The sequence below is a fragment of the Pelobates fuscus genome, chromosome 1 (genome assembly GCF_036172605.1).
Source record: "Pelobates fuscus isolate aPelFus1 chromosome 1, aPelFus1.pri, whole genome shotgun sequence".
Lineage (NCBI taxonomy): Eukaryota > Metazoa > Chordata > Amphibia > Anura > Pelobatidae > Pelobates > Pelobates fuscus.
The window spans coordinates 135,424,529-135,447,411 of record NC_086317.1 but is presented as its reverse complement, the minus strand read 5'-3'; the positions used below and the strand labels follow the sequence as shown (position 1 = coordinate 135,447,411).

The window sequence follows — 22,883 nt, the reverse complement described above, 5'->3', positions numbered from 1 at the left end:
CTTAATATGTCAAGGTAGTTGGACTGAAACATTGGTTATATGCAAAGGCATGTCTCTTTTTTTTAAGCCTATATGTGCTTTTTTTTCACGTTGGAGTAATAATTTTTAATTTTAAGTTATCTTTTCTAACTCTGTATCTGCACACTATGCTGGCGCAACGCATTATGGGGCTGGTAAATAATTTTTTTCCAGGGCTGCTTTTAATTCCCAGTCCGGCCCTGACTATGACTAAAACAAAATTAAAATTTTCCGCCACAATTAACACCGGTGCACAGCAATAACATTTCCTTGGCAACTGCTCCACTTTTACAGCTTTGTTGCTCTTTTCAGCTCACAGTACTTTGCTAAAACTCCCTTCATATAATTGATTAAAGTGCCTAATTTAAAATGTTGTCAAAGTTACCACATATTTCTTTTGGAATCCTTTTTATACATAAGCACTGATGCTAACTTTGTTGTCAATGCTCCACTTTTCACACCACTTTAATGTATAACCCCGTGTGCAATATGAATCCTATCGCATGTTATGTATAAAAAGAGAAATACTGGGGCAAAGTTTACAAAGTGGAGCAGTCACCATGGAAACCAAGAGCATGTTCCCGCTGCTTGTTACCTTTTTAGAACTTTGCCCTGGATTTACTCTTTATACATAACCCCTAATGTTCGCTATTCTACGATCGAATACTATATCAATAAACAATGCAATGTACATAGGCTGATTATTTAAAAGTTCTGCATTGACTACTCCTAACAAACGTACCGAACTTTGTAAGATTACGTGACAATAAAATTAGTTGTCCAGCACGTCGACAAACACACATACTTAGCATGTTGCATTGTGATCCTACATGACATAGTAAACACAGTTCCCCCCTCCTCCCTTTCAAATGGGGAAGGGCTGGCTGACAACCTGTCTGTCTCCTCGGGAGCTCCGCCCTCTGGTGGTTACATTGTATTACTCACATCCCGGGATCTCCAGTTCGATGACGTAATAGCTGTTTAAATAGCTCTCTGGTGTGTGTAGACAGTGCCAGTCAGCCGGGATAGCCAGTGTGTGTACATAGAGAACATCGCCGGGTCATTGCTGAACTTGCTGGACAACTGACAGGTAGGGGAAAGAGGAGATCACTCTGGGTGCTGATGAATACTGACACTGTGTATTCTCCATGGAACAATTCTAGAATGTCATTGATCTGTTTTATGACTGGGCTATGCCTTGATATTCATTTATTTTAAATCTTACTCTGCTCCTGCCTTGCCAGCCACCCATATTTTGTTTTATATACCGTGTCACCCAGGCTGGGTTTTGGGCAGTTATTCAGAAGAGACGTGTGTACATCCAATTCTCCATCTCTCTTTACACAGAGAGTTATGAGCTTAGTTAGCACTTACAGCACACACAGAAAGTTACACCTGTCATGCATCTTGGATGTTCCCAGAATCTTGGATGTTGTCAGCTCCCCTGGTTTGATGTGGTGGGTGGGGAGCTGCTTGGGTGTCTAATTTTAAAGGTGTGTCTGGATGAAGAAGTCTGTGAACTCAATCCCTTTGTATTACTACAGTGACACCTGTATTTAACATCCTTTGTGATCCGCTTTAAAGACTCTTGTTTTCTGTCTGAGTCTGCCAAAAGACCCCCCCACCCCCTTTTTTCTTTTCTTTTTTTTTAGACCCAAAGCCTTCATAATGCTTTGCCAGCTTTAAGTCTGGCGAAGTGTAATGGGAGTTGCAGTTTTACAATAACTACTGGCTTGCATTTTGGGCACACCTCTTTAGCTCGTTTGCTTGGTGATTGATATCAAGTTTGGAATGTTTAATATTCGGATGCTTCTTGATGTCTTGCTTAGAACGTTTAGTGATGCTTGCTATCCTGTTGAGTATTTGCAGGCAGTGAAGTCTGGAGTACCACACAAATTGTCATTACACACCCATGGTTTAGGGTTGCATTCAGCTCAGTGATATACCATACGGATTGAGACACTATCCACTCATCCTACCTTTATTATAACTGCATCTAATCAAATCCAAATCACTTGACCGTTTGAGTACCACTGACTAGAAGAGTTCTCTGACACTCAGAGTTTAATGTGGATAGTTGTTGATGTGAATAAGGTTTCCACTAGACTTGGATTTAAAGGAACAATAGTTTAGCAAAGTACACCTGTTCTTAATATTTTATTTTCATGAGAGGCTAAATATTGTACATTTTGCATTTTCCTGTACTTTTTAAGACATTACTAAAGGGGTGGGGGTGATTTTTCCATTTCATTTTAAATCCTTAAGAAAAAGCTTTTAGGTTTCATCGGATTATACCAAAATGTCATAGCTGCACAATTTAACCATATCAGGTTGTATGTATGCATTCATTAGCACAACTAGGGTTGCTCGCTGAAACCCACAATTGTAGAGAACTGACCCAGAAATTATACGCCAAATTTGCCAAGCTGTTAAATAGCTGAGTACGAGAATTTTATTTCAATTCAGATGTTGAAGCTTAAAATTACCGGTTGTTTAGACAGCCTCACATGTTTCATGTATACATTGACACAAAATGGGATCTCAAACACACATATTGATGCACTGATTAGCCCACACATTGTGATATCTTATTAAATGCTATATTAGTTTTGGTACAGACATAAAGGGATTCGCAAACTTGTATGTGGATTGAGTACAAACCCTTACAAACCCTTAACCAGTGCTGGGTAGAGTTTGTGTTATGACATGCGGGAGCTATTCTTTTGCAGTAATGGCTATTTTGGCACTGGGGTTGTTTGTGACCTGCTTTTGTCATGAGGTCCAACCAGCAGTCCCACATTTAACCTTCCCAGTTGTATAGGGTATAATTTTCTCAATAGTGAATAGGCTTCATGAAAAACTGGGAATTTCACGTTGTCCTTCAATATATATATATATATATAACCATTCAATATATATGCATAACCATTTAACTTCCTATATTGCCAGCCCAAGATGGAATAGAGGCCTGTTTACTGGCAATATTCTAATCCTGGATACATTTAGCAAACATTATAAAGACATTGACATTCTTGTGAAATTGCTCTTAGGCACAGATATATACCATAACGCACAAGCTAAATCTTTGTACTGTTATTGTCAAATAGGTATGACCTGAGTTGAGATCAGGTAAACCCACACCTAAGTTAACCTGTGTATACATCGCGTGACGGAATATTCCAAACATTTAGTCTGTTAGATAACAATATGTCTGCAAGCTGTTATTATGACTTGATTCCTCTTTTACATGCACAGACTGTTGGGGTTTATATATGGAGTATAAATCAAAGGTTAAACAGCTTGTTATTACAAGCAATATAATTTATCTGTAAAAATGTATGTTGATATGTCTTATTATTGGCATTTTGTCTCACTATATGAGAAAAACTATTACACATTTCGACAGGAACAATAGCTTGGTGAGGACCTTGCTCGAAGGAGCATGCAATCTAGAGTAATGCAATGCTAGTGTGTAATGTAAAATTGTTGTAGTGCTTCAAGTATACCCTTCGGGGAATGTTGAGATCCTAAACACTCTATGGAAATAAAGATTTTACTAATCTTTCATTCCTTCATCACAGCATTTAGATTCCAGCTAAAGGTACTGATGGTGCTTACCCATCCTTTTAAGTAACCTATTGGCATTTTCACTGCTTATTAAACCCCTTAAGGACACAACTTCAGAAATAAAAGGGAATCATGATGGAATATTTCTGTCATTTGTCCTTAAGGGGTTAAAGGGTCACTATAGTGTCAGGAAAACAAACTTGTTTTCCTGACACTATATAACCCTTAGGTCCTCCCCACCGTCAGGGCCCCCACTCCCGCTGGTCTAAAGGAGTTAAAACCCCTTCAGCCACTTACCTTTACCCAGCGCCGGGCTCCCTCGGCGCTGGTGACCTCTACTCTCAATCCGACGTCAGCTCCCGAGTGGAGCGGAATGCGCATGCGCAGTCAGAGCAGCGTGCGCATTAAAAATGCCCATAGGAAAGCATTTCTCAATGCTTTCCTACGGACGTTCTGCACGCTGAATGCGATTTTTGAATTCAGCGTCGCAGTAGCGCCTCTAGCGTCTGTCAGGAAAACAGCCACAAGAGGCTGGATTAACCCTGCAATGTAAATATAGCAGTTTCTCTGAAACTGCTATGTTTACATCTGAAGGGTTAAAACCTGGTGGACCTGGCACCCAGACCACTTCATTGAGCTGAAGTGGTCTGGGTGACTATAGTGGTCCTTTAATAATGATATTGTAATGATACAATGTTTTGTGGACCCAGGACATACTTGAAAACGAGAGAAATCTCAATGTATCCTTCCTGGTAAATTATTTCATAAATAAATATATAAATAAATATGAAAGTGTTTAGACAAGGAGGTTGCTTTTAGCTTTTGTTAATTTTTAAAAGTGTCCTGCATATTTTAACAGTTGAATTTCCTATACATATCCCTTGTTAATTCTATACCTAAGAATACCTCAAATATATCTGTGTCGCTGCGGTATATTTTGAAGAAGCATAGAATACACAGTGGAGAGATATTGGATAAAGGTTCCGAGTTATTTATTTTTGTTGTAGGGTTTCTTAAAACACACATTCTAGATACATTCAGATGTTTTATAAGCTTGCAAAGTAGTGCTGTATTGTTTGCAGAAAAATGAAAATAAAACAAAATAAATAAATAAAAAAAAATCTCAAAACAAATGTATGCGAGGAGACTTAGGAGTGGTTGAGAGAATGTTTAAGTGGCGTCATGTGGGGCACTGTAAGTAAATAACAGGCTAGAGACAAAACAATTTTGCTGAGATGAAGGGAGCTTATATTTAGAACATTTTTATTAGACCTAGTCTGACATTAATGTTTTTTAGAATGCATATTATAGGACAAGTTTCTTATCACTTAAAGCGGGCATGTGCCTATGGGTACTATGGAATGGGGTGAGAGGGGGGGAGCAGGTATCTTAGAAAAAGCACCCTTAACTCAAACTGCTAAAGAAATGTTTTTGTTTTCTTTCAAAGGGTTCAAGACACTAAGAATGGAATTTGTAAATGCTTTCATAGATTCTCAGTCCTGATAGTGTTTTCTTTTCTTTCAAAACCTATGGGACTGTTCACTAAACAAAAAAATGTAGATGAACTTGGAGTCTACTAGAAAATTTAGACCAAAATAGCAGAGTTGGTAAAAAAAACAAAAAAACAAAACCTATAAATATTATAATTCTATTACATTTTTCTTTTGTTTTGATTTTTTTTAGCCTAATTACATTTTCAACTCACATTTACTTGTTTATTAAAACTTTGTATAATATTTTGGTACACTGTAAGTGATAATACTAATGATGGTATGCAGATTCTGCTTTTTCTGTAAGCAACTGTCTTACAATGTAAATGAGGGGACCAGTAGAATAGAAGACAGTGATATGTAGAATTAACACCCAATATGTCCTGAGTAGGAAATTGAGATTGAGTGTTTTATGCAGGAAAAGGGTGGAGAAAGGAAAAAGTCACCGGAAGACAAGTCACAGAAAAAAAGAACCCTAACCCTACTCATAACTTGGGATACCCTAACCGTGGGATATAGGAAGGTGTCCTTCGGCTGGGTGCTGAGGGATCCATAAAGTGACAGAGCCACTTTAAACATTGCATGATCATTCATATAATATTACTGGCACCATGTAAACTGTATTAAAAAGCCTAACTGAGGTTCAAAACACTTTCAATTTCACACTTTGAATTTATAGCTGTTACCTACACCCTTAAAATATGTATAAAAAGGTTGATGTTTATTTCTCAATTTCAACATTTTCCACCTAGCAGTGTTTCGGCACAAGTGTACAAGTTCGTGGATTCAATCAAGATGTAGCCTTTCTGACAACTATAAAGTGAAACTGTCATGACAAGTTCACCTTAAAATATAACAGCTCTTATTATATTGATTAACAAAATGCTGCATAATATATTTAATTGCTTATAGGAACTGTTATACTAGTATTTACCTTTTAACCCTTACTCCAACTGTGCCACTCTTAGAGGTCCGTGAGTGATACTCTATTGTAACATCCCACTTCTCATCCTGCCTGATCCTGGTTCTCTAATACATGATTGAGCATGCTCGGGTCACTTACTCAAGCAGGTCAATCACCCTTGATGATGCAAAAGGCTTCTCTGCCAGCACATCAGTATCAGAATGCCCTATAGTCCCTCTGCCAAAGAAAGATGTGCCTCTTGTGGGAGTAGTACAGTGACAGGAAGCAGGAGATTTGCAGTTAGCAGGGTTCGTCTGCTCTCCCGTGTCATTTAATCCTCGGTATAGAACTCTTTGAGAGAGATCTATGCCATTGCCAACAATTGATTGACAAGTGAGGGGAAATAATTTAAATATGATTTTAGTACAACCAATACATTTGCTAGCAATTCTGCAGGCGCAGTGTACAGAGGATTTTATTTTGTACTATACTTTTTTAAATGTTGAATATACCTTGACAAGTACACTATAATTGTTGGTATAGTATATCAAAGATATTATGCTTCCGTATTCACTCTATGTTTTAGAATGCTTCTGTATTTTTAATATGCCTTTTATACCGTAGGTTTGCCAAAAAAAAGTTTACAGTAATTGTGGAACTACAATTACCAAGATAGTTTGCCATTTATTGGCTGACAAAGCCATATAGGATTTGTAGTTTCACCATAATAGCTGAAAAACAACTTTTTCACCATTAGTCATTTTATTTTGCCTAATTAATTTTCTGATATATACAGATAAAAGGGTAACAGAATCCAAAAGACCTTTTTTCCATACCTTGAGTCACTCTTACCCGTCTCTTTTTTTCACATACAGAGGTTTTCAGACCTTAAAGGTCTCTAATTTAAATTTCCGTCTTCGAAGTCTGATAATAACCCATAATTTATTTGGGTGGCAGAGAGCTCTGCTTGGTTGTAGACGCTATTAAATAGAACCTTAGGAGGGGCCGTAGCAAGTTGAGAGTCTCTTGTGGCTTTAAGTATCTTAGGCAGAACTGTGTATAAGTACTAATTAGAGGTGACACACCAAACATTGATAGACATATACATTAGCCTGTCATTTAATGCTTTGCAGACATTATCTGGTGGATCTTGTAACAAAGAGTAAACAAGATTAACTAGAAGGTCTTCTGCTTTGGGTGGTGAGAGGGATCAACTTCTAAATGATACAATTCAATTTATCCAGCATCTGTAAAACAGCAGGTGTATTTAAATTAATTATACCAGTTTTCATACTATGTTTACACTTTTTTGACTAAAGTTACATTTAATGGGACACTATAGTCACCAGAACAACTACAGCTTAATGTAGTGGTTCTGGTGTCTATAGCATGTCCCTGCAGTGTTTTCAATGTAAATGCTGCCTTTTCAGCATTTACTCAGAAGGCCATTAGAGGTGCTTCCTAGTCCAGTGTTGCACAATGTGCAGCACTGACGTTCAGCGTCTCCACACTCTACATGGAGGCACAGAACGAACCCCATAGAGATGCATCGATTCAATGCATCTCCATGAGGAGATGCTGATTGGCTCAACATGTCATTTTGCCGTACATGTGCAAAAGCCTTTCAATGCTTTCCTATGGAAGAGCAACGGATTGTCTGAGGTCGTCAAGATTGATGATCTAAGCCGTGGAGGTGGGACAAGGCAGAGCCAGCTGTGGCAAGACCTGCATGGCGTTGGAAAAAAAGCTGAGTTATATCACCTTTTAGAGTGATCTAAGGGGGACTGGGGACCTAAACAGCAACACGTGCACAATAGTGTCAGGAATACGTTTGTATTCTTGACATTATAGTGTTCTTCCTGATACTATAGTGTTCCTTTAAGTGTTTTGTTTTCTGTTGATAGCACTTCCTATTTATCTAATCGAATTGCATTAAATACAGAGAGACAGGGAGTTGCTGTGTTGGCTGGAGGCTGTTGAGTGAACCTTAGTGGCAAGGAGATTTATACAAGTGCCCTTAACAGGAAAGTGAGGCAAAGTTCCAAAAGAAGAGCAGTCGCCATGGAAATCAGTGGCAACAGCAGAAACGTTCCAATGATTTTCAGGGTGACTGCTCCACTTTTTAAAACGTGTTACAAAACCTTCTTTAACCATTGACAAAGTGAATCCTACTATAAAAAAAACGAAATATGATAGGACTCCAAAAGCCCCCTGCAAATATTCATCTGAGCAGTTCTTTGTTTATTAGAAACTGGTGATGGATATACTATTATGGCATACGTTATTTAAAAATCTCACAAGGGAATAGTACCACCATAATGCTGAGACGGTCATTCTGGACCATTAGTTGGCTTCCATTGTGTCATTTCCGTGTGCATTTTGCTATAGCTGAAAATGACAACTACATTTATATACACAGGAATTAACCCCTTCACTACCAATATCTTTTTCATGATGCTCTATTTTATTGCATTGTGTTGTAATACACTACTATTTGTTTACAAGCAACTCGAGTTAGAAAGGGGAATGAGTGATGGTTTATAGACGTACACTGTGTCAGTATATTGCAAAGAGATATGCTTGGACATGTCCCAGACACAGACAGCGAAGTGCTCCTCCTCAATTAGTGTGACTAAATTCTTGCTCCGCACAGGGACTGTATGACACTGTGTGATGGTGTGATTTTACTAGCAGCACGCTGACTCAGCCATTCACACGCCAACGTGACACACGTTCTTCTTCTTCCAGAAGCAGGAAAATAACAAATCTCCACTGCACAATCTGTGTATAGGCAAGCTGGATTTTCCCTTAGATTATATGTACAACCAGCTTTCTGTTTCTTTCTGCTTCCTCTTACGTTTATAACTGAATTTCAACACGTCTCCCTTTCTATCCTAATATGGAAGCTACATTAACTATGCTCATGCTGTAAAAACATAAATACATCCGTAACAGTGAAACAATTAACCCTTTTGGCATTCAATTGAAAACAATTTAGGGCAAATTATTAATATTGTTGTTTTTATTTTGTAACTGATTAAAACCCCCTTGAAACTCCCTTACCCCTCTGAATGCTGGAACAATGTGTTGGAAACCCTTTAAGTGCCAAAGGGGTAATCAAGCGACACGCTGATCTGAATGTTTTTCCAGTGATATGGATTGTTCAGATTAAGACCTGGGTTAGACAGCTAAATGGATAACAAACCTAACAAGGAGATTTCACATACGTACGACTTGCTTAAACTCCTGTATGATCTTTTGCAATTTTCTATATATTTTTTTTAATGAGAATATGTTATGTAATATATTTCAGCAGGGCTATCTAAATTAAACAGCCTGTTCAAAAGAATAACATATTGCTGCTCGGTTCTTTATGTGTTATGATGCAGCGCTGTGGAATTAATCAGTGCCATGTGTTAATATAATTGTAATAATAATTATGATTTCTGTATCATTTGCAGTTTCTAAAGCATCATATCAGGGAATTTACTGCTCTCTACGTTTACCAATCTGATAAAGTGACTCGCCCCGCACCCTAGCTAAAATGGCTTCTTGCAGTGGTAAACGTGGTAGCATACCCCCAAACTGGCCTGAATTTGTTGGGACAGTCCTGATTTTGGACCCTATTGCCTGGATCCAAGGTTTGATCTCTGGTGTTCTGCTTCCGAGAACACCAAAAAAAAATCTCAACACAGTATGTAGCCCATGGAACAGCGCAGCAGGGGAATAGGCCTTGACAGGGCCAGGAGTTAGACATGCGAAGAGTTAAAGGACCACTTTAGGCACCCAGACCACTTCAGCTTAATGTAGTGGTCTGGGTGCCAGGTCCAGCTAGGGTTAACCCTTTTTTCTATAAACATAGCAGTTTCAGAGAAACTTCTATGTTTATATTAGGGTTGATCCAGCCTCTAGTGGCTGTCTCATTGACAGCCGCTAGAGGCGCTTGCGTGCTTCTCACTGTGAAAATCACAGTGAGAAGATGCCAGCGTCCATAGGAAAGCATTGTGAATGCTTTCCTATGAGACTGGCTGAATGCGCGCGTGGCTCTTGCCAAGCATGCACATTCAGCCGAGGAGGAGGAGAGGAGGAGGAGAGTTCCCCGCCCGGCGCTGGAGAAAGATGTAAGTTTAACCCCTTCCTCACCCTAGAGCCCGGCGGGAGGGGGACCCTGAGGGTGGGGGCACCCTCAGGGCACTATAGTGCCAGGAAAACAAGTATGTTTTCCTGGCACTATAGTGGTCCTTTAATGGATGGGGCAGGGTTTTAGTTCAGTCATATATAACACGGCCATCTTGAGAAGGGGCCATCTTGATCAAATCTGCACTTACCTGTTGGTTGTCCCACCCTTCCCTTTTTTGGTAGCTCATAGGGGATATTGTTTCCTGTTTCTTCACAGCGGCAAGGAATGGCAAGGTTAAATTGGGAGCTACCTGGAGTTGGAAGGGGGGCATGGATAGGTTTAAGGTGATTTAGGCAGGAGTTTACTTGGTTGGTAGGTTTGAGCTTTTTGGTGGCTCCGAACCTGGTGGTCTAGGGTTGTCTCAGTACACCCCTGCAGTTGATCATTGGAAATGGTGTCGTATGGACGGCCATGTTATGTGTCATGTGTGATATATATTGTTATATACTGTTTATACTGCCAGGGGAAATTATGTATGGGGGGATATGGCTTTTAAATGCAGTGATTGTTGTTGGCAATGACTGTAATTGTTATAATTTATTATATATTTAATAAAGCTCTGGTCAAATAATCCCAACAGTCGAAATTGGTGTCTGCAGTTTATTGGTGCCTAGGTACTGGGTTATAGATATGCCGTGATACGACGGTGCGCATGTCATGAGCACATTATTAAACCTAATTGCACGTCTGAAGAAAACCTCAGGATACAAGTGCATTTTACCATCACATTGGGCATGGATAACCCTAAAGGGTGTTGGCAGACACGACTTTTGGGCGACCTGGAGAACACGCATTCCAGGCTGTTATGTCTATACTCGTTCACCAAGTACGAGCTAGGGACAGGTGCATGAATGCTTATCTTTGACCTTTAAAGTCTTTATCGTATTTGATCACCTCTCTGTCAATCTGCCCTATTGTGGTCTAACATCCAAATATTTGTATTCTTTCTCAAACATTTCTCTTACCATTTCTGCTAAGCCCGTCCTCCCCAGTTTCAAATGCAGTTTCTGTGCAGATCCTTAATATTTTCACTCCCATAGTGAATATTGATATTTATTTAATTTTCATTTGTAAAGTAACATTATGTAGCAGCATATCATGGCTTTGTTCATCACACCCAACCACTCATCTCTCTCAACTTATTTATTTTCATGTTTTGTCCCCTTAGTTGCCCTCTTCAATAGGTAATGTGGATTCTATTGCAGCTATATGGTTTTCAGGCACTCCTGTAATTGAAATGTATTTTCTTGCATCCAAGACACCAAAGCAAAGTGTTACATTCCAGGTCCTTTTTTCTAAAAAAAAACAAAAACGAATTTTGGCTCCTGGAAGGAGATTAAGGACAAGAAAAGGGCCTGTGTCCGCTGGGCACTGCTGATCTCCTCCACGACTAATGCCAGAGAGCCCGAAACCTACCTCATTGATTGAGAACGATCAGCTGATGCTCTCAGATAATGAGCTAACAGAAGTCCCTGCTTAGGAATTTCCCGCTCTCTGGTGGTTCTAGAAGATTTAAGGAGTGGTGCCCAACAGACTCCATGAAAGATTCAAAAATTGTGTTGACTACTTTCAATGGGGGACTGCCAGGCCATTACTTGCATCATAATCACAACATCAAGCTGTAGTGGTTATGGTGCTCGGAGTGTTCCTTTAAAAAATAAAGTAGAGACTGCTTTGTGTAAATACAACTTGTGTACTAAGTTGTGAATGACTTAACTAGATTTTCAGGTGATAAGCTCTCTGATTTACCACCTTATGAGGCAATGTGTTGTTTCATTTTGTTCTAACAACATATACAACATGATTGCACTGGTGTGACATATATTGTTGTATTGTTCGTAGCACACGGTTCAGCATGCTCATGCTTGCATTTTGAATGTGGTGACGCTGTTCCTGGCTTCGAGGACTGGCAGGTGCTGAATGATGATGGAGACTGACACGCTTCTCTTTCTCTCTCTCTCTCTCTCTATATATTTTTTATTTATGACTGTATTCCACATCACTGTAAAGCTGTGCTAGTGGTTTCTGACTGTGATATCATTTTCATGTGATTATGCTGTTTACTGTTAGAACAGATATCATCTCTTTCGTTGTACAGGTAAAGTGAGAACACATTTGGCCACACGTATTAGAATTGATAAATATCTGAACTTGGCCCATAGTCGACAGCTCAGAACTACACCGTCTGAGTTATGTACTTTTCTTAAAGTGCCATACCTAGCAAGACTTGGTGTCACTTTACAGAGAATACAATTACATGTATTCATTGTGCTAGTCAAATTGCTATCAAATGTATTCTGTGTATTGAGTTTCTTTGGCTTTATGGCTTGCAGTTTGTCTACCTTAAATGACGTGGTCCATCCAACATCTTTTGGCATGCAATTATGTGGAATTGTGGGAAACATGTCATGTCATCTGGGGATAATGCACCTGGGAACATCCTAAGCTCCATAGCCCTTTTGATTAGTGGCGCTATTTTCATGATGTGATATAATGTGATTGTGGTAGGGATCTTTCCCATGAAGCTGTTACAGCTTTATTACAAGCAGTGCCATGACTGCTTTGTATGTTAATCAAAATAATAAATAAAGAGAACAATATTTTGAAAAACATATGTATATATGTATAAATTGTAGACCATCATTAACTTCTATTTATTTGGATTGTACAAAAATCTTTAAAAAAACACTGTTTCTCTTTAAACATTGTTGCTGGCTTCCAGAATAGTGTTTAGATAAGGTCAGTGGATGCCAAGGTCAAAGTCGCAATAAAGAAGGATGGTTATTGCAAACAACTTACAAGTGTATTTTTTTTTTTTTTTATTATTATATGGCAGGCCTATACAATTCTTTGTAATAGCAGTACATGCAAAAATGTAAATTCCTCTTACTTTGGAAATTAAATCCATGTTAGCATAAGGCATAGGACCCACTAGGTCCCTGAGAATTAAACATCAGTTAGAAGTGGATAGCATTTTGCCTCCCCAACTGGAGTTAATTGCTACCATGGGCACTGCAATTTTTTTTTTGTCCTGGGAGCAGGCTTGCTCGGTCTGGACTCTTCACTTAAAGGGACACTATAGTCACCAGAACAACTACAGCTTAATGTAGTTGTTTTGGTGAGTATAATAGCTCCCTTTGGGCATTTTCATGTAAACACTGCCTTTTCAGAGAGCCACCTAAATGGTGGGTTTATCACTATAGGGTTAGGAATACATGTTTGTGTTCCTAACCCTATAGTGATCCTTTAAGTTCCAGGTGCTGAGTGTACCAACATAGTATATTGGGATATGATTTCATGTTATATCACCTCTGTTCACAGCTCTCAGCTCCATGCATGTAGAATTCCGACAAAGCCTCATGTCACTAGGGCTGCATCAAAAGGCAAATTAAATCCACTTTTAGTGCTTCTTCTTCTTCTTCTTTTTTTTTTACAGCTAAATATCAATCAGTTGTACTAAATGTATGATGTGAGCATTCAGATTGTTTTCTGTATGGTAATAAATAAAACTATAATAATATATAATGTACATGAAACTATTATTAATAATAACATTGCATTGGAGGAAGAGAACAGAAACATTGTCATAAATTGTGATAGACAATGATATAAAACTTTCCAGTTTATAGTTTAATCTGTATATTTTATGGATTAACATGTTTTCATTCGCTGGAGTGCAGTTTTTAATATTAAGTACCCAGTGCTATTGTTTTTCCCATGGGTATTGCCGTTTAAACTCTAGTGACCCAACTTGTTAAACCTTTAAGTCATGACTCGAAAGTAAATTTGTGCTTGTTGTGACTCACCAAAAAAGATGTTTGATGTAGCAGAATATGAGTTCGTATTGTCATGATTTTCAGGGGGAGCTCCTTTTGAAAGTTCACAGGTTTGAATCTTGGCTTTACGTTGATACAAATTGTTAGAAGTTTTAGTTTTAAAATAATATTTCAGTTCTTAAATATGTATTATAAAGTATTGCCATCTTGTGGACAGAAGAGAACACAGATTTTGTTTTGATTGAATGATGGTAGTAGTCATCGTACTTTTGCAATGAGAAATTAGCTATAAAATATATTATTAAAAGGAACAAGAAAGTAAATAATTTTTTTTACAAAAAAATACAACGTAAAAGCTATATACAGTGAATACTTTCACAAAATGCCACTTGGCAAACTTGGACCAGTTTTCGATATGGCACTTCTATCATCAAAGTGCCTTACCAAGAAGGATGCTTTCTTAAAGTATGCGTTGATGTACAGGGCTACGGAATTTGATGGCGCTATATAAATAATAAAATAATAATAATAATAAAGTATAAATGGTTAGTATTGTACAGCTCATTTGTATGCATTTTATTGACCTCAGAAAGGGGAATGAAGTGATACATCAGTATGAGGTTTGATTTATCGAATAGATCTTGTATTGCATGCACTGCAGACTTTGGCCTTGATTAATACGTTTTTCAAATGATTCATTACTTTAAAAAAAAAAAAAAAAAACGTTCCAAATTATTTATCATAAGAACTCCCCAATAAAGTCTAAAGGAATTTTTGTAGATAAATATTTGGAAAGGTTTTTCTAAAATTATTGAATCATTTGGAAAGAGCATTAAATCGTAAAATTTGTATGTTACTTTCTGGACACTAACTAACCCTCAAGCCTCACCAGTCCTTCTAAATCCAATTCCTTCAACATCTTCTCCACACCCTCCCCCTAAAAGCTACTACTCTACTTGCCAATCGCCAATATTAATCTAGTAGGATTTTACATTATTCTATTCTGTATTTACCTTACTCATTCCTGAAGGTTATTATTACTCGTTTATGTAGCATGCCTTGTAAACGAATCTTATAGTGGGAATATTTTATAAAGAGAAACATTTGCAGCCAGTATAAAGAATGCCATGGAGAAATCTTAGTGAAGAATTCTGGGGGAAACGGTTAAAAGCATGGTTTTAGTATGACCACAATTTAGTGTCTAGTGAACAAATTCTGAATTGTAGGTTCTTATATTTGGGAAACCAGTTCTCCATGTTGTCATTTTGACATCAGTAATGACTGAGAACATCCCAGTTCTTGTAGACATGATCATGATTTTCCATAGTATCAAGCAACCCTTGTTACTATAGCGGTAAATAACATTAAGGATGAATTACTCCTAAACAAATAGAGCGTGTGATTCTATGTAATTATCACTTGTGTTAGAATTAGACATCAGTAAAAGCAAAGTTAAGAGGGCATTCCATGGCACATATGACCATCTATTTTATTGCATTTAAGGAAACATGCATTTATTAAAAAAACAAAAAAAGATACAGAGACAGAGCTTACCTAGGACATTTCAGTACCTGTTCTTTCTTCTGTGATATTTGCAGCAATCATGAAGCGGTTGGTATTTCCCAGCCAACTCCTGATCAACAAACAAAGCTGTATTCCTAACAGTATAGTGGCCTCTGGACCCTCTCTCCCTCATGGCACATAATGGGTTACAAAAAATCTTTAGTCACTTATCCGATTTCAGCCCCAGTGCCCCTTGGTGCTCGGTGAGAGCTCCACCTCCTCCAGTGTCATCCAACGGAAGGATCTAATGTGCATGTACATCCAGCGCTGCAAGCACATTAGACCCTCGCAATAGGGAAAGCATTACCTCAATGCTTTCCTATTGGGACTTCACTAACCCTGGATTTCCTCATGCAGAGTGTGAAGACGTCCAGCATCGTTTAACCCCTTAAGGACCAAACTTCTGGAATAAAAGGGAATCATGACATGTCACACATGTCATGTGTCCTTAAGAGGTTAAGGCAGTGTTCCCCAACCCAATCCTTGTGGACAACCAACAGTCCGGGATTTATGTATTTCCCTGTTTTATTCCAATAAAGATACTGACAAAACCTGGACTGTTGGTGATCAATGAGGTCTGGATTGGGGAACACTGGTTTATCCCCTTAAGGACACATGACATGTGTGACATGTCATGATTCCCTTTTATTCCAGAAGTTTGGTCCTTAAGGGGTTAAGGGACTCAGAGAACCTTAGAATGTCTGATTGACAGCCACTGGAGGCAGTCTTAGTCCTGTAAAGTAATCATTACAGTTTCTCAAACAGGGAGATGAAATAAAGTGGTCTGGGTGTCTATAGTGTCCCTTTAAATGACAGTGCGAAACACTGCACACGTGTGATATTACAAAAGCATTAATGTGTAGTTTCTTTGAACTTAAATTGCCTGCATGATGCAGGTCTATAAATATGTATTTATATATAGTTAAGCGGATACTATAAGCACTGTAACTGCTACAGCCATTTCAGACTCTCGCCAGCACACATGACTGCTCTTCTGCAGCAGCACTGGATCACAGTGATAATCTGAAAACACTGAGCTCAACTAACCTCAGCTCCTGGCGGCACATCCCTAAGGTTGGGTCTGGTTTAGAGATCAGACTGTTGAGTTCAAAAGTGACAATGTTGTATAGATAGTTTAAGCATTTGTTCACCTGTCATTAAGTGGAGAGAAATCTGAAACATGGCCTTCTCCAAATGTCACAAATGATCGATACCTTTAAAACCAGACATAGATGCATGTGTACATATAAATGTATTATTTGTGACTGGTATAAACTCTCCAACATTAATTTTACTGGATTTTCGAGATCCAGCCCTCCAAACAAAGCAACGTTAGAGCATTAAATGTAACACCTTTGCTTTAACCAAATTCTAGTGAATTGAAAAGCAAATTGCAACATGTTTGTAATGTACCCCTCTCAGCTTGATCACAGTTATTTTTCATGAATGTTGGCTTTGGGTCTCCAGTTCCATATAATGTGATGTATAACCAGTTTGATTCTAATATTACTATTATTAACATGTTCTAGTTTTGCTAAAGAAGATGTTTGTAAACAGAGTAGCAGAACAATGTCAATGCATTTTTTTTTCCCAATGATTCCTCTTACAGAATTTTCCACTTGCCATAAGGGGTACGGGTTTGCACTTGTACAGACATGTAGCTTCAGTTATCAAGGGCAAGGTGCGTGTTTGAGCAGGCTGAGACTTGTCTGACTCATACTGTAGTGATGTCAGTGTACGGCTGTGCTGGGGTGGAGCACTAGTAATATGATACAAGCAAACAAAACTATTTTTAACATGTCTGTTTTCTCTGCTACCAGTAGAAACAGAAACAAGGATTTCTAAGTCGCTGGAGTTAATGACCCAGAGCTGTATTTCTTTTTCCTTTAAAATCAGAACATAAATAAGCATAGTGTGTGTGTGTGTGTGTTAGTGAATGTGTGTTTAGACTCATGTATCCCTTTCTAAACAGACCAACCCTTTCGAGATGGATTATCCTGACCTTAAACACACAGTAAAGAGGTCCTAAGAAACTCCAGGTGCAAAACTGTAGTATATATTCCATATCTGCCAAGGAAAAGGATAAAAGGTCAGGTCAGGCTAGCCAATTCGGAGGGAACAGCAGTGACGTGTTTAGCAGATACTTGGGTTTCAATATTCGACAAAACTAGGAGAGGATGAAATTCAGCAAGGGTTGAAAAGTATTATTCTTAAAACATTTTGGTGAAATTACACATTTCTAAATTCAGGATTGAAGGGAGTCTGTAGTGCTAGGAATACAAAGTTTGCCCTCTTTTGCCCACAGCATGTAAAGGGTTAAAAAAACGTTAGTCGCTTCCAGCGCTGATCACCCTCGGTGTTGGACGGCGCTCTGCCCCACCCAGGGTGGCTAATATGCATGCCTCAATGCTTTTCTATGGGGATGTCCTCATGCAAATCTAGTGATTGGTTTGTTGGTTTTCCTGCATGTACAAGTTAGTAAATAAACTCTGTAGTATTTAGTCAGTCAAAACAAGCATACTCGGGGGCATTGTATACATCTTAAGTCAGCCATCTCCGCTTTTTCTTCCAACTTGTTAGATCCTCAGATGGATTTCTTGGCAACGCTGTTGCCATTGGTAAGCGTGTTGACCTTCACTAAAAAGGGGTAGGACAACCTTAAAGAGAGTAGGCAATACAAAGTGGGAAGAGTTAATTGCCACTTTCCTGTCCACAGGACATGCTCTTTGAGAGCAACTGCCAGTGAAATCAGGAGACTCTGGTGCCAATCTGTTCTCCTTTATTAGCAAATTATGCTTATAGAACAACAGAAAGTATACTTATTAATTAAGTGTTTAAGCCAATTAAATTAGTAACATTATATCAAGGCTCCCTGTAAAAAAAAATAAAAAATATATATATATACATTGTAGGTTTCAATCTGATCATGACATGTTTCTTTTTTCTTTCCAACAGCAGAATGCTTACAGCCAAGGCTATCCTCCTGCAAGCTATGGGGAGCAACCATAAGGTGTGTCGGAATTTATTTGGCCCAGTGGACCATGAGCAGCTGAAGAATGACTATGAGAATAATATGAAGAGTGAGGTTGAAAAGGCTACACAAAAGTGGAACTTTGACTTTGCCAATAACTCTCCTCTGCCAGGAGATTACAAATGGGAAAGAACGGGATACAGAAAATCAGAGAATACTGCAGAAACTGACAAGGAAAATATATGCCAGGAAAGGCCCACAGCAGATAGTCCTTTTTTATGTGAACGATGCCAAAACTCTGAGAGCATTGACTCCAGTGGTAGAAAACGGAAACAAACACTAATCACAGGTAAGCTACATGGTGTCTTACGGCAAACCGTGGCAACATTTTCTATCTTATTAGGGCATAATGCTTTCAAATCAGAGGCGTAGAGTTGCTGAATCACCAAATATATGTGGCCAATAAAGCTCTTAAAGGAACACTATGGGCTCAGGAACACAAACGTATTCCTGACCCTATAGTGTTAAAAACACCATTTAGCCTCCTCCCCCCGTCCTCGTCCTCCCGCCCTAAAAAAAACAATTTTCATAATGTAGAAATTCACCTTATCTTAAGCACCAGTGTTTGACTCTGTCCCAGTCGGCCTCCTTGGCTGACATCATCAGAATTGATGATTTCAAAAAGCATAGGAAAACATTAGATTGACTGAGATTGCCAAGGAGGCAGGCCAGAGGCAGGGCCAAACGCCCCACTGTCTGATTAGCACCTCCTCATAGAGATGCATTGAATTAATGCATCACTGGGGAAAGTTCAGAGCGTGGAGAAGCTGAACATCAGTGCTGCACACTGTGCAGCACTGCCCCAAGAAGGATCTCCAGTGGCCATCAGAGGAGTGGCAAGTGGAGGTTTCCTTAGGCAGCAATGTAAACACTGCATTTTCTCTGAAAATACAGTGTTTGCAGCAAAAAGCCTGCAGGGAGAGGCTATACTCACCAGAACAAATACATTAAGCTGTAGTTGTTCTGGTGACTATTGTTTCCCTTTAACTCTTTGCAGGCCTAAGAATTATAATAAAGACTTAAGAGCTATGGTATGACACCTTTGTTCAAGTTTATAACTTCATCATAGGAATTTTTGTTTTGTATGCACTTAAATTTTGCATTTCCATTTCTGCCAGTAAACATTGATATCGTCAACAAGTTTACTTCCTTATTTTACAGTGACATACATAGACAACAAACTAGAATAAAATAATTATCAATAGAGAACATATACAGAAAGACATGCAGAGTGAGAATTACCGGGAATTTAAGTTGAAGTCAAATTCAAATTCAAGACCAAAATTGCCAAATTGAAAATATAAGCAATTTGAAGCATTTTTCCTATTAAGCTATTTTGGTCTAAATTCTGAAATTCACTTTGAATTCCTAGCAATTCTCAATTTGGTAAATAACCCTGATTGAGAGATACAAAGGTTACTGTAAAAAAATAGCTAATAACGAAATAACATACAGCATCAAAGTCTCCAATTGTAAATTGTAAATGGAAAGAGATTTATTTATTTTTTGTTACAGATTTTCTAAGCATTTTCAAAGTATCGGTATATCATTTCTGTAAAATTACAAGTATATATACACTTCAAATCACTTTTACATTTCCAATCTATGTTCTCATTTGAATAATCATTGTGTACTTTAATATATTATTATTATTATGATTGCCATTTATATAGCGCCAACAGATTCCGTACCGCTTTACAATATTATGAGAGGGGGGATGTAACTATAAATAGGACAATTACAAGAAAATTTACAGGAACAATGGGTTGAAGAGGACCCTGTTTAAAAGAGCTTACAGTCTTTAGGAGGTGGGGTATAAGACACATTAGGACAGGAAATATCAATCAAATAAGGTAGGAGTGAAGCAGAGCTGGAGGAGAGAGTAAAGTGCTGCCCTATAGGAGAGCGCAAGAGACAGGTATGCAAGGTAGAGGTTACTTTGGGAGGCCATAAGCTTTCCTAAAGAGATGGGTTTTAAGGCACTTCTTAAAGGATTGAAGACTAGGGGAGAGTCTGATGGGGGTAGGCAGGCTATTCCGTAGGAAAGAATATAAATGTATTACTGTATATGGTTTTATTGTTAGGGGGATGTTTGAGAAGTAGATGGTGCATGCACAGATAAAAAAGGCAGGAAAAAAAGTTAGGTGACGTTCAGAAAAGGACAGAGCTCCCACCAAACCAGACGTCTGCCTATTGTGTGTACAAAAGTGACAATCAAGACACATCCCTCTTCCCTAGGAAAAACTTGGCCCCTCTTTTAGAGATTGATTACTTTACAGATTAGCTTTAGTTGGCCCTTTATACCTTTCAGTAGATGCTAACATATATTCTTTTATGTGTTTTTTTTCCTCAGACTACTATAACGTAAAACGTAGACGTTCCTCTTCTTCTCCTCCAAGATGTTCTAAACCTTGATTGGCCATGGTCCAAACTTTCTACAGGTTTATTTTCTCCAACATGCTTCCTCAAGAGAGGCAAATAATACAGACGTCCATATCTCACTTTCAGGAAACAAGATCTGCCATTCTGCATACACAGAGACAATACCTACCGGTAGATTATAACATTTTCTCGTAGCTGGATGTCTTTATGCACTTTGCACAAACGCCAGAGACATAACTATCTCGAGCGCTTAACCCATCGACTGCATCAGTAACATAAATGTTATTTCAAGCAGATCATTTGTTTAAAACTCTTTTTTTTGGAATGATTTGTTATTGGTTTTTTTTTACACAAAAAAAACATTCACGTGATATCTAAAAATCATTTATGTATTTAAAAATGGTATGTAACAAGTGATCTAAGGTTTGCTTTATACCATTTAAAGTGCCTAATGTAAAAACCTATGGCATTCGTTGTTTTATGATGTCCATTTCTTTGTGCGCACTTTAAAGATCTTGGCTGTTTTTACTGCCAATTTAATGAACGCAAGTTTTTTTGTGTAATTATTTTTCCCTATTTTTTTTTTTTTAAATCTGCAAACATGAAGTAATTCGTACATAAACTTTACTAGATATAATTGTCATTTAATTTGATATCCCATTTTATAAGGTAATACATGTTTAGCACTTAAATGTTTTTTCAAGCATGCTTTAATGTGGCTTATCTTTGCCCTTTTATTATTACATTTAAAAGATGTATGTTTGACTTCAGGGTAATATGTACTGTAAAAATGGTAAGAAAAGTATCGAACACTGAATGTTTTTCAGTCTAGGCTTGCAATGTTTTTTTGGCATGTGCTAATATAAGGGAAGGGGGGTATTTTTATTAAAAAAAAATATATATATATTAATTTAAAGTAAACATTAAAAATATAATATTGATTTTAAATATTGAGTTAAGTAACTCAAATTTGAGTTGGTTTACATGTAGATTGCTTGTGGGTAGTTTTGCTTGCAGAAGATGCAACCTTTGACACTCCTGATGTTGTGGACTATATTTCCCATGATGCTTTGCCATCATTATGGTTTTAAGAGCATCCATCTGGAGTGCCAAAGGTCAAGTTATTAACCTAAATTTGTTAAATGTTTATTCATAACCACTTGTAGAATTTCAACACTAACTGTGGATTTACAAAGGCACGCACGCACACACACACCCAGTAAGCAGAGTAAATCCATGCTAAGAGAATCCAGCCCCGTGGCTTACCAAGAAATCTATTTAATCAGTTATTTATGCGAAAATGCATTTTGTAATATATACGCATATATTTTATGCATACATGTATCTTGCTAGATCATAAATTGCATACTATGAGAAAGAGCTTTGTATTTGCAAACATGCTCTGCTACTTTGCTGTATTCTATTTTATGCTAAAAAAGTATTCTCAACAGTACATAGAAATAATATTTCCTTGCTTGGGCTATTGGAAAACTGTATGCATTTTCAAATATCTCTGAAATATACTGTATGTATATTACAAAATGCACTTTTATTTTGGAGTATTTTAAAGCACGAAGGTTTGAATAGTCCCAGATTAGAGGAGAGTTGGAGAGAGGACTGTATGACAAATTAACAAAGAGATTCCCCAGGCACTCAAAGTGTTAAAGCCGCAGTCAGTGACAAACTAAGGCTTCAATTTAACATTTTGGAATAAGCTTTTAAAATGATTTGACATAAGATATATTTTTGTAATATTTTGAACAAATCATTTGAAAAGGTTAATCCCAAAATTATTGGACTAGACGTGTTTAAAAAAAATATTGCTTTAGCACAATTATTTATTTATTTTTAGGACCCTGCTTTTACACAGAAAGGGCTAAACATGTAGCCATGTAGCCGGATAGCCTAGGGCTGTTAGAATGGCTATTGCTGTTTTTGTTTTAAGCACTCTTGTATATAGCTTGAAGGTACA

At 37.9% G+C, this 22,883-nt stretch overlaps 1 protein-coding gene across 2 annotated transcripts; it reads left to right on the top strand.

The window, feature by feature from the left end:
* Positions 1 to 998: 998 nt before the first annotated feature.
* On the top strand, positions 999 to 21,320 carry CDKN1A (cyclin dependent kinase inhibitor 1A). Of its 2 annotated transcripts, none has more exons than XM_063450619.1 (3): positions 999 to 1,108; positions 18,457 to 18,818; positions 20,883 to 21,320. In XM_063450619.1, exons 2-3 carry the CDS (start codon positions 18,458 to 18,460, stop codon positions 20,942 to 20,944), a joined length of 423 nt encoding a protein of 140 aa, XP_063306689.1. In that variant the 5' UTR covers positions 999 to 1,108; position 18,457; the 3' UTR covers positions 20,945 to 21,320. The 2 variants fall into 2 exon arrangements, with proteins under 2 accessions (XP_063306689.1, XP_063306680.1); XM_063450610.1 differs by having other exon boundaries at positions 18,454 to 18,818; positions 20,883 to 21,318.
* Positions 21,321 to 22,883: the final 1,563 nt, after the last annotated feature.

Coding starts and splice junctions, on each gene's coding strand:
- CDKN1A (XM_063450619.1), top strand. CDS start 18,458: ATGCTTACAGCCAAGGCTATCCTCCTGCAAGCTATGGGGAGCAACCAT. Junction 18,819..20,882: donor GAAACAAACACTAATCACAG/GTAAGCTACATG, acceptor TTTTTTCCTCAG/ACTACTATAACGTAAAACGT.